The 13,023-nt window shown below is 38.1% G+C and overlaps 1 protein-coding gene across 1 annotated transcript in view; it reads right to left on the bottom strand.

Moving 5' to 3' along the window:
* Positions 1 to 594: 594 nt before the first annotated feature.
* The window catches only part of FAT4 (FAT atypical cadherin 4), a 163,312-nt gene continuing 150,883 nt past the window's right edge, over positions 595 to 13,023 (bottom strand). Inside the window, exons 15-17 of the mRNA XM_047798626.1 lie at positions 10,869 to 11,086; positions 5,832 to 6,093; positions 595 to 3,611 (exon numbers count right to left, since the gene is read on the bottom strand). Coding sequence (XP_047654582.1) covers positions 1,747 to 3,611; positions 5,832 to 6,093; positions 10,869 to 11,086 — 2,345 coding nt within the window. The 3' untranslated portion in view covers positions 595 to 1,746. The remainder of the gene's footprint in view (positions 3,612 to 5,831; positions 6,094 to 10,868; positions 11,087 to 13,023) is intronic.

Below are 13,023 nucleotides of genomic sequence, written 5' to 3' on the forward strand. Positions count from 1 at the left end.
TGTTTCACTCCTGGGTGACTACATGAAAATAGGGATTTGTCTTGGCTAAGATAGCACATAAAATTTGTTTATACTGTGTGAAGCAGAGTGATCAATAAATTAAAGACAGGTATGTGTAGCAAATCTTTCACTGTCATTCTTTCTACTCACCACTGGATTTAGAAAATTTGGGGCTGGGTCCTTGGAGAAAATGAGACCCAGACATTTTTCCATAATTAGCTTTAATTCATTGCCATTCCTATTACTGTAAGCCTAGTCCAAAGCTGGTCTTTAGTGAACACACTCTATTGGGACCTTCCAGATATTTATTGCCAGAATGCTGAAACCAGGTTCATAACAAAGTTGGTCCCCTAAGACCAACCTAGTCTAGACATTATGCTCTAGGGAAGTCCAAGATCTCTGACAGGTAGGAATGCACTAAAGTGTCCTTAAAATATCTGTTCTGGCGATTATCCATAGTCATGTTTCTTAAAAGAAAAGGAGTTTGCCCCTTTATTATCCAACTTGCCATATGCTACTGTAGAGACTATTCCCAATCAGGCATGGGAAGAGTTTGGGAAAATGAAAAATTAATATTACACTATGAATGCAAAGTATTTTAAATAAATATTTTAATTCTATTGTTGGCATTTAAAAGTAGAAAGCATACATTATGTTACAAATATCAAAATGTGAAAAATATGAATGTTACATAAGTAACAAATGTAAAAAAGGTACTTTCTTACTTTCCCTGAAAGTAAGAAAACTATTCAGCATAGGAAAATATTGGTATCAAAAACACAGCTTAAGTGTAAAAAAAAAGTTTTTACACAGTATTAAAAAAGGATCTACAAAATGACAGAAAGTAAGAAGTGTTGACATTTGACTTTTTTCTATAAATTATTAAACCTGGGTACCTGGGGTAAGTGTTAAATGGTTGAAAACTAAGTCCAATCATAGGCTTTCTTTAGGTTGATTCTTTAAAATTTTAGATGCATAGAACATTTTTCAATAAATAACTTTTAAAAGTGTCTCTGAGAAGTGGTTAGAACATCATTCCACAGTAGGAGAGCGGCAGTGTTCTGTGGACACCATGCGATCATTTTGTTCCTTGTGGAAGCCTGGTCAAAGTCAGAAGACCATAGATGTTTACAAAAAAAGATTTGGAATTTGTAACAAAACTTTGTAAGAAAGTTCTAAAGTGCTGAACAAAATGACTTAATTTTAGTACCCACTGTCATGAAAAACATATTCAAATGTTTCTGAGCAACCTCGAATATGGAATCTATGATTCTGAAAAGTGTTAATACTTAGTCATTCATTCAAGAATAGGAGGGCTCTTTCTACACTTTACAAAGATGAGTTAAACCTCAAGGATCTTGCAATGCAAAACATAATAATCATACAATGGAAACAATACACATACCCCACTGTGAAAGTACAAGTTCATTTTTGCAATGGCAACGGTATTAATTTTAAAAGTCACAAATCAAACACTGGTACATAAGAAAAACCTTTCCAAATGCTGCATGCCACATAACTAGTTGCAAAATACGAAGCATGCAGGAAAAGAAATCCAACCAAGCATATTTAAATTAGAGTCATGTTGAGTCTGTTTCAGCAGCACTGTGGTTATTATTTTTAAGTTTCCCTCTAACACCAGTCCATACTGGCCTGTTTTGCAAACGTGACCCACCCTCATTGGCAACCTTACCATGGTTTGAGTGTTCCTTGGTTTTATACTTTTATACTGCCAGGACATAAAGTTCACACATACTGTTCTGCTTCCCCGTCTTTGGGGGCTGGCTTAGTTGTCCCACCTTTGCCTTCTTCATTTGCTGCTGCTTTTTCTGGGAGAGATGCCAAATCTTTAAAAACATCTACATAATGGCCAAAGCCAGGGCCCCAGTTCAAAAGGTTGTCCCAGTTGAAGTTCCCTGCTTGCTGCCCAAGCTTCAAGGGCAGTGTGTTGTCAGCAGCCCCCGGTGCTGCTGCCTGTGTGCCCACAGGTCCCCCCTCAGCCCTGCGGCCATGGTATCTTCTAGGCTTCAGTCTGGCTCCATAATTATCTTCATCATCTGCATCAGATTCATTGACTTGAGATAATTTGGGCATCCTGGAAGTGTATACCATTGGCTTTTCCCTGTCATATTCCATTTCTGAGCAAGTGAAAGACTCGTGTGAGTCACTATCAGAAGAAGATTCTGGAGCCGGAATGCCATCCGCTGGGTTCCTGGTTCTGGACAGCGGCCTTCTGCAGTCCTCTTCTGAAGAAGACCTCCCATGATCTGCACTGCAGATACTCGGGTTTCTAGGGCGAGGGGTGTTTAGCCTCTCCACCTCTTCAATTGAGAGTCCTACCGGAGGGGAAGATTCCAGGGGAATCTGCCCAATTGGCTGCTTCAGGCGACTTCCAGGTCTGGAACCATGGGATGCCATGGCCTGAGGACTCTTGCTTCTCCTTCCCAGCCTCGTAGCATAGTTGAAAATGCCAGGTTGGCATGCCTCGCCGTGCATTTCCAAAGTATTTCCATCCCTCATGGGAAGATGCAATTCCCTGGCCGGGCTGTTCCTGTAGAAAGTAGAGGACTTGGAGAAAGGGGCGGGGCTGTGCCTGGACAGAGGGTTGGGGGTTGGGCAAGCCGAGTGGCTTAGGGAGCTGGATCTCAAACCTTGACTGTAGGAAGGCTGGTAAGTCAAACTGCTGGCCCCCAGGGGCATGGGGGACTGCCTTGCAAAGCCCAGGGGACTGTGCCTCTGGATGGAAAATTTCGGGGTGTGGCTGCGGAACTGCTTGTAGTGCTGGATGATGTCCGCGTCCGAAGGCGCGATGCTGCTGGCATTGTCGATGTCGTAGTGCTCTATCTCCTGCTCCGGCGAAGCCAAAGGGGCGCTGGGGATGGTTTCTGAGTTGTGAGGAAGATCAGTCTCATCGTAGATGAGGTAGGGGTTCTCCCTTTCGATGATATCTGGCTTCGGGTTTCCTTCAGGCTGCTTCCTCACGGTCATGTCCTCCCCGTAGGGAGGGATGTTGTCAGGATCATCAAACGCAACATTTTCACTTCCCTTTTTCTTCTTCTCCTTCGGTTTCTTCTCTTCTTTGGGGTTTTGGGCCTTCTTCCCCCGGCACTGATTACACAGGATCAGGCTCAGGACCAGGAGGGCCAGGACAGTGGCACAGCTGCCCACGATGGCAGGCACAGCCCACAGGGGCAGGGAGATCTCCTCGGGGCCCTGACTCAGAACGCAGATGTGCTCTCCGGGACTGCCAGCTTTGCACACCCTCCCCGGGGGACAGAGGACACCGAGACAGGCCACCACCGTCTCGCAGGTCCTCCCTGTGTGTGACTCCGGGCAGCTGCAGGTGAAGCCGGAGTGCAGGCCTGGCTCGCAGCTGCCGCCGTTCTGGCAGGGGTGAGAGGCGCAGTCCCCGGGCGGGACGCACTTGTAGGCGTACCACTGGTTGAGACACAGCAGATCGCCCCAGCAGGGGTTGCTGGCACAAATGTTCGGGCCGCGACAGCCGATCTTTACCGAGGGATCCGTCTTAGAAATGGAGGCCAAGCTGTGTTTCCCGCTGAAGGGAAGACTTTGTCCACCGTAGAGCATAGAAGCAATGCAGCCGTCAAACCCTGCAGGGGGCGAGAGGCGGTGGTAAGGCATTTCAGGGAAAACCAAAGGCTTAAAATGCTGCCCTGAGAGAAGCTCTGCAATCACATCAGGAGAGTTTAGAAACCCCAGTCTCAAAGTCATCATCTGGTTCAAAGGCAATAAATAAATCTCTGCATCTCACAATATCAGTTAGAAGAATGGGTAAGATTTCCACAGCGAAAGTGTGGAGCACATTTTGCTGGAATCTGGCTCTTTGTGAAGATTTACCAGTGGCACCAGTGGGCTGGGTTTTCTTTTTATCTCTCTTTTCATTTATTAAATTATTGATTTGAGGGCTTTTTTATAGTCTATATACCAAGAATGAAATACATAAAAACAAAATTTATTTTAGAAAAACTTTCAAAGAACCAAAATAGGCCACTAGCTTCAAATGTTAGATCATGTGGTGTCAAGAGAGGTGATATTGCTCCTGAGGGTTGAACACAGGTTCTTGAGCAAAAGAAAAATCTTAGTTGTTACCATGGTATATGGGCCTCCAAAGAGCAGGTAGAGCATATACTTGTGGCATTAACATTTTATGCAGTGGCGATGGCAGGGCTTAGAAAAGAAGATCTAACAAAGTTCCTTAGAGGGTGATGACTGAGGGAAAAAAAGTTGACAAAGACTTTGTTAGACTAATATTTGTGGGCTAATATTGCTAATGCTTCAGTCCCAGAGCTCAAGAATATATTTTGAGACTAAGAAAAGAGCATGATTTACTTTGATTTAGTTTCTTACAACATCCAATGAATTAGCCCCCATATTCTAAAACAAACTAAATATCTAAGAACTCATCATGACCTAGGCATTAACTTTTATGCGACTCCATTACTGAACCACGTATTTTCCGCTGTTCCTCTTATTTGATGCAGCTTTCTACCCCAATGTCATGTCAATCCCTGAGACTCTTTCCATGGGCTCCTGGGACATCTGCTTTTGTTTGTACTCTCCTGGTTTTCTTTCTTTGACCAAGTCCCCTTTGAGTCTCGATCTCCTCTAAAGAACCACTGACTTCTGGAGTTACTCAAAGTAAGGCTCTAGGCTTTCTTTTCACTCTACAGCCTCATGTTTGGGTATCACATCTAGGCCCATTTGAAGCCGATAACCCTTAAATATACATTTTCATCTGAAGTCTACTCCTGTTTTCTAGCCCATCTACCCAAAGGTCTTTCTCAAAGGTGCACCAAACTCTTAATGGCTTGACCCTTCTTCTATTTGGAAAGTCAGAAAGCTCCCTGAATTTTATCAAAATCATCAATACTCTGGTTGATTTTCCTTCCTAAAATATTCTTCTCTACCCACTTCTTTTAAACTCTTCTGCCACCAAACTAGTCAAAGTTCATATAATACCTTGCCTAGATCCATCCCTGCAGTCTCTGCCCAGGTAATTTATGCAAATCTCCTCTGGTCCTTCTCCAGTGCACTCCCCATGGTGTAATATGGGAGAGCTTTAATGTCACTGCATATCTAGTTTTGATATTCCTGTGATTAATTTTAAAGTAACTTCCCATTGTTCAAAGATCGAGGTCAAAATTGCCACACTGTCTAGAAACCTTTCATCCTCCAACTTCTTCTTTTATCTGTGACATCAGCCCCCAGTGTTTTGGGTAATTCTGATTTAATCTACTTTCCCCTTTTAATTCCCATCAATATAAATTAATCTTTCATACTGTCCCATCCTCCTCTTCACTGTTCAGATGTAAGAACAAACGTTAATTTCCAAGAAGTTTCCCTCCTTTCTTTTGCAGTCTCTTAGAATTCTATGTTCTTCCTCACATCATCTATCATAGGTTAAAATAATATATTTATTTGTGCAATTATTTGTTTGATGCTTGTCTTCCTTAGAGGACCATGTATGCTATAAAAGAGTGACTATTTATTTAGTCCACTATTGTAGCTCATGACAAGTACATACAGGGCTATAAATATGTGTTGTGTGACTAAACAAATGGATGAGTAAATGAATGAATGTAATAAATGTCTGATGCACAAGGAAAGGATCAAGATACCATGAGCTAAATTATGAACTTGGTAGAACAATGGCTAAACAAAGTCATGGCTGATGATTTATTACCAACTTTCTAAAGATAGTTATGATAGTCTTGGAATATTCACAGTAGATATTATCAGCTATCTAACTACTTTCAGAGGGAAAAAAAATTACTTTTCTTTTGTGCCTCTACCTGACACAAGCCATTTACCTGTTTGAGTATCTCGATGAGCTTGATTGGGTGGAATTCCTCCAAGAGATATAGTGAGTACATCAAGGCCACCAAAATCCTGAGTAGGGTGGATGATATCTCTGTTATAAATTCTGTCAATGGACAATACTGTGGCTGTTCCATTTTTTCCAATTAGAAAAGTGTGCCAGTGGCCATCGGCAACATAGACTTCAGGAATATTTCTCTCCACTTTTCCAGCAATTCCTGCATCAGATGTAAAATGCACTTTGCCATTCTTAATCTGTAAAACATATTAAAAATAATGTATAATTTAACCATGATATGATTGAAAAAAAATAAGTAAAATGAAACTTTAAAACATTGATCAATATAAAGGAGAGGGAATAATTGAGGAGTCAGGTAGTATTAGGGTAAATTTACCTGTATTGCCTTTACAATTTCAAGTAACATATACCTTCACATTTAGTAGGTTCAGTAGCTTTCAGGATATCCTTATGTTTATAAATAATTTTTCAAGATGTATAGATTTATTTTTCACAAGTGAGATAATAGGGTGAATACTCATTTTAAGACAGGCGAATTACATCTTTTTATGATGACATTTTAAAGGCAATAGCAAGTTAAAATTTGTCATTTTAGTAAATGGCCCATAACTATCAAAAATATTACAACTATATCCAAAAAGAGAAATCAATGCTTAACTAAAAATGAAGTAGAGTTGGAAAAGTGAAGACAAATAAATTGTTTTACTTGTCATCGATTACGCACTGGAATTTTATAAAAAAAATCATGCTTATTATTTATATCATTTATTGACATGACAACTATGATGAATAAAGGGTGAGTTCTTAATAATGAGGTATCTGGGCAAGTCTTTACTTTGGCTGTCTTTTGAAATTTATCTAACGGATATTTGGTTCCTTTTACTTTGCCCAATAGAACATTGGTTAACAAGATGCTCTTACTCCAGTTTCCAGCTACCAAGTTTCCAGTTTTCTAAAAGACACTTAGAAAATGAAATAATTTAGAAGGCAGGATGAAAAGAACATAATCCCATCACTATTGCCAGACAGAGCTAGTGCCTCGGCCGGGGATAAAGTAGCACTGCGTATCAAATGACAGGAATGAAAGGATGGATTCGTTTATTTTGTCACTCAGATCAAGTGCTATTTCTACATGCAACAAACACATCTGGTAGAACTAAAAATGAGTTCATTTTTCTTTGTGGAAAATATGCCTAACACATTTACATACGTTTTTCATAATGTAATATTTTATTAAAGCAGTTTCTCCAGATATAAATATATGCCAGTACTGAACCCAGGAGAAAAAAAAATCATGGTTAAATGACAATAACATTTCATCAAATGGGCAAAGTCTCATGAAACACAGTAAAAACAGTAAGTCCTCTGGTTTTAGCCAGAGTCCTTTTTAGAAAGAAGCCTTGGGAAGTATCTTCTCCAAGATCTATGTTTCTCTCCTAAATGATCAAACCATGTCATTCTTTCATTTGACCAATTTCTGATGGGTCTTTGGAACATACTACGGAGTGGGATTGATAAGAATATACGTTTCCATGACAACATTCTTCATGGTCTCCTTCTCCCCAGTAATACTCTAATTCTTAACATCCATCCTAACTTTCAAAACATCATGCTTCAAGTTCCCGTTGTAGCGCAGTGGAAACGAATCCTACTAGGAACCATGAGGTTGTAGGTTTGATCCCTGGCCTCCATCAGTGGGTTAAGGATCTGGCATTGCTGTGAGCTGTGGTGTAGGTTGCAGATGCAGCTCAGATCCTGCATTGCTGTGGTTGTGGTATAGGCTGGCAGCTGTAGCTCCAATTTTACCCCTAGCCTTGGAATCTCCATATGCTGTTGGTTTGGCCCTAAAAAGCATTAAAAAAAAAACCCCACAAAACTTCATGCTCATGTTTTTGCTTGGTTTTATTTATTCATAGATTTATTTGCTCATTCATTTATGTTTGACTCTGGAGCTTGGAATCATCCCAACTCTGTACCGTATACCTGGCATCCCTTCAAAACAAAAACAGATAAGCAAACAAAACTATACACTGAAACCAGAATTGATTTGGAGTAGAAATAAAGTCCATCACATGGCATTTTTATATTTCCAAGTATGGAGATAGACAACGTCCTATGAAAGAAGAGAGGTTTGGGAAGCACTTTAAATATAGTGTAAAAACAGTTGCACATAAGAATGCTCTTCTTTTGCTTTTCTCTCTGAAATTTTCTCCCCTGAGTTTCTTTTTTTATCTGAAGAGACCCTATCTATATTCCACACATTCTCCTCTCTTCACATGTATTGCTATCCACTCCTAACACCACTCTCTCCTTTAACCATATGGAATCCCATTATCCAACTCTCTCATTTTCGTAAAATATTTTCCCACTGCCTCTGTGCGTGTGTGTGTGTGTGTGTGTGTGTGTGTGTGTGTGTGTGTGTGTGAGAGAGAGAGAGAGAGAGAGAGGGAGAAACAGAGACAGAGAGGAAGAGAGAGAGAGACAGAGATTAATTCAGATGGGAAAAAAAAGGAAGGAAAGAAAGAAGGGAGAAAGCAACTGTCAGAAACTAAGCCAAAAGATAGACTAAAACCAGGGGCCTTGGTCAGTGATAAGGTAATTGATAAGTAACAGTCCATTCTAACTAGTTCCCTTGTCTGTATAAGCAGTTCGTATTCCTGTCATCCAAGTAACTGCCAACAGCCACTCTCTTCCTGTCTATTCAGTTTTCCTGAATTATTGGTTTTGTCTTTAACCTATTTACTCTACCAGCCAAACCCCCTAATCTTTGCAAAACTACCTTTCAAAATTTTCATTCCCCCAAAATGTGAATTGTAGTCTGCATTAGTCATTGTTCTTATTCATTAGCATTTACTTTCCCTTCAGGGGAAAAAAATCTCTTTCTAAATGCCTGCTACCAATGCAACAAAACCTGGAGAAGATGCATGCTGCTTGTGTGGTTGGAAATGCAAGATTTTATGATGACAAAAATGGATCCTGACATTCAGCTTCTTCCTTGAGGAAGAAAAATATTCTGTCTCTGATTTCTTCTACCACATTGTTTTGGTATCTCTTGGCTTAAAGAGATAACATACAGAAACGTTTCATATGTCATTTAAATGGCACGAGGACTTGGAAGCAGCCTAACAGATAATGCACAGACCTCAATGTCAAAGCCTTTCGATGTGTATAAAAAATGTTTCTTGTAGACTATGTAGGTCCACTTCTTTATCTCGTTACTTTGCTTTCAAGACATTTTGCAATGAAAATTATGGACACCAAATAACATTATACAGTGACTTAAGTGCTCTGTTTTGCAGTTGCTCTTTTAAATTGTTTCAATAATGGAGGTAAAATTATAACCTGAAGATATTCTCCAACTAAATTAGGGCAGAGCTGAATCTTGGCATTACTGACATTTTAGACTAGATGGTTCTTTGTTGTAGGTGTTGTGTTGTGCACTGAGGATGTGTGGCAGCAGGTTTGACCTCCACCCATAAGATACTGGTAGAGCCCCCTGCAAAACCATGGCAATAAAAAATGTTTCTGGGCATTACAGATATGGGAGGGGGGATGGAGGTGTAAAACCATTCCCAGCTGGATGGCTGTAGCAGGGCAATTATGAGAATTTTAAAAATATATTTTTTTGTATTACTTAAAGGTATGTACATGCCACTTACAGAGTTGGCCTGGATGGAGAGAAATTTTGAGATTAAAGAGGCTGAAGTTTAGAGCTGAATGTCTGTTTTTATTTTTAGTATCACATGTGAATTAAACCTAGTAATTTTCTATGTGTATTGCTTTTTTCCTTATGAACTAAGCTTTCTGTAATTTTAAAAACATTTATTTTAGAAGTGAAAATAATTCAAGAAATCTGGATTTGTTTTCTTAAGAATTTACTAAAATTTGGGCATTCCAGTCGTGGCTCAGTGGTTAACGAATCCGACTGGGAACCATGAGGTTGTGGGTTTGATCCCTGGCGTTGCTCAGTGGGTTAAGGATCCGGCGTTGCCATGAACTGTGGTGTAGGTTGCAGATACAGCTCAGATCCTATGTTGCTGTGGCTCTGGCGTAGGCCAGAGGCTACAGCTCCGATTCGATTCCTAGCCTGGGAACCTCCATCTGCCGCAGGAGTGGCCCTAGAAAAGGCAAAAAGACAAAAAAAAAAAGAATTTACTAAAATTCATGTAAAAATTTCAGCAGAATTATAATAAACTAAATGATATTAATAAAAAGAAGTCAATATAACTAACCTAAAAACACCGATGGGTTGAGAGACAATGTCCTACTTGTGGAGAATAAAGCAGAATAATAAATTCAGAAATTAAGAAAGCTAAGCGCTGATAGGAAATGCATATGTAATAAAACCATTTGCCAGTTTAACATCTCACTTACAGCTGAGAAAAAAAAATGTGTAAAAGCTTAATGATAAATCAATCATGAAATATAATGTTTCAAAAATATTTATTTAGAAATTATTTGGAGAAGTTAGCTGAAATTTTACATGAAATAACTTCCAAAGATATTTAATTTCATAGGATTTACATGCATGGTGAATTGAATGTATGTTCCAGAATAAATTCAGAAAGTTTCAAATTCTTTTTCTTATAATAGTCTTGCCAACTAATATATACATATCAGTGTTTGGAATATTTGTTGGAAAAAAATATTTATCCATTTCAAAGACATGGTATCTTATTGTTTTACTTTGTTTATGAGTAGAGTAAAAACAATATAATTTTTTTTTTTAAATCTGGCAGAACAGATTGCAACAAATCCTTTCTATGCTGGCCTACCTAGCAGTGGTCTCCACACTAAACAAAAGTGTTTAGAAACCAAACCATTCAGATCTTTGTTACTCTGGCCAATGCCTGAGGAATAGTTAAGATAGATGACATTGGAATAGTGCCCAGCATTAGTCGGAACTCTAATGGGTTGTAAAGAGAAGGACAGAAATTATGGGAGAAGTGATTTAAACCATGACACAGCAGGCGGTCTAATCAAATGAAGTCACCATTAGCTTTTATCTTACCTTCACAGTAGTGTAATTGCTGCTTTCTTGGATATGGATTAAAATGCCATTCTCGCTTCTTGTCCTGAATTTTACTTCCAGACTGTTCACACCAAAAGGCTCCAACATGGAACCTCGTATGCTCTGTCTCAGCAGATATTCCCGCTTCTCATTCTGACTCATGTGATAGTCCAAGCGCCCTTTGCCTTCTAAAGATAAGGCAGTGTCAGGAGTAACAGCTGAAAACCAGTGAAGAAAGAAAAATATGAATGCATCGAATAGGCATTTCTTTCTTTCTTTTTTTTTTCTTTTTAGGCCGTACCTGTGGCATATGGGGCAGGTCCCAGGCTAGGGGTCCAATCAGAGCTATAGCTGCCAGCCTACTATACCATACCCACTGCAACACTGTGGGAGCCAAGCCATGTCTCTGACCTACACCACAGCTCACAGCAGTGTGGGATCTTTAACCCACTGAGCGAGGCCAGGGATCAAACCTTAATCCTGATGGATACTAGCCGGGTTCCTTACCACTGAGCTATGATGGGAACTCCCAATAGGCATTTCTTAAAAGAGTTTCTAGGGTGACAAAAAATTACTTTAAAAAGAACAATGAAAATATAAGTTTTTGGTATTAGTGTCCCTCAGTGCTCCTCTGAAAAAATAATTTATGCTTGTGAATTATTGTGTAAGTTGATTTAAAATGCTTAAACCATGTTAGAACCATGCAATGTAAAAAATTTTATGACACTTACTATTCATTTGGAAAAAATTCATTAAAATATATGATACATGAAATATAAATTATGAATACCTAAAAATATAGCCACATGTTAAAAATATACATTTGAAAAAATTGTTTATCAGTTTCACTGTTTTTCTAGACTAACAAGGACCTAATGTATAGCACAGAGAACTATACTCAGTATTTTGTAATAACCTATAAGGTTAAGAATCTGAAAAGGAATATATACATTTGATATATATATATACACATATATATTTAACTGAATCACTTTGCTGTACACCTGACACTAACAGTATATTGTAAATCAATTATGCTTCAGTTTAAAAAATCAATATATATTTACACAGCTAAAATGATTTTTAATCTTTAAAGTTTAATCTCTAACATGGAAAATTTGAACGCAGAAGTGTAAAATACTTGTTTTTGTAACTAACTTCATTAGTAGTAATAATCATATAGAATTTAAGCTGTCATCATGTATACTTACAATTTATATCATCTGATAAAATGCTTATACTATTGAAGTATATAAATTTGTTATAGCTAATAGAGCTATAGAAGGGACATAAACAAAATGAGCTCCCAAGGATTTCAACATTGAATGGTACATTTTCAAAATGTACACTTTATAGTATGTGAATTATATATCAATTTTTAAAAAAGAAACCACAGGCATTCCTCAAGTGAATGACATTTTATTTTCCAAATATAACTGGATTCCTACTTCCTAAATACTCATCATTTTAGAAAATCTTGTGAAAATGTACTTTTTCCTGTGTTTAATTTTATCCTGAATGCAATTATACCTATGTTACTAAGATCTTTTTGATTACAGTGCATACTTAATTTAATCATAAATTTCTATTCATTCTCATATTATAATAGAATCAAATGACTCCTTAAAAAGTAGTAAGAGGAGTTCCTGTTGTAGCACAGTAGGTTAAGGATCTGGCATTGCCATAGCTTCAGCTCAGATTTGATCTGTGGCCTGGGAACTTCCATATGCCACAGGTGTGGCTGAAAAAAAAAGTAGTCAGATAAGTGTAATGATTTAAGAAGTAACCATTTGCCTGAAAATAAAGCTATATTTATAAAAGAAATTCCATTAGGGTTAGTGGGATGTACAGCTTGAAATTAGAGAATCCCATGCTCTAATGATGGCTTGAATATTGTAAATGTCTTATTAACAGTAGTATTAAGATTTAGAAAAAATAATAAAAGAATTTTAAAATGAATATTCAAAGCCAATTCCAATAATTATAATTTAAAATTTAAGTATTACCTTTAACTATAACAGATTTTACCTCTCTTATATGATGTTTCAAACTCAGTGTTCAATGATTTAATATATATACTTTTCAACCAAATATAACATATTCACCAGAGAAATACACACTAAAAGCAGATAATATTAAGCCAAAACCTGAATAC

The sequence above is a fragment of the Phacochoerus africanus genome, chromosome 10, assembly GCF_016906955.1.
Source record: "Phacochoerus africanus isolate WHEZ1 chromosome 10, ROS_Pafr_v1, whole genome shotgun sequence".
Lineage (NCBI taxonomy): Eukaryota > Metazoa > Chordata > Mammalia > Artiodactyla > Suidae > Phacochoerus > Phacochoerus africanus.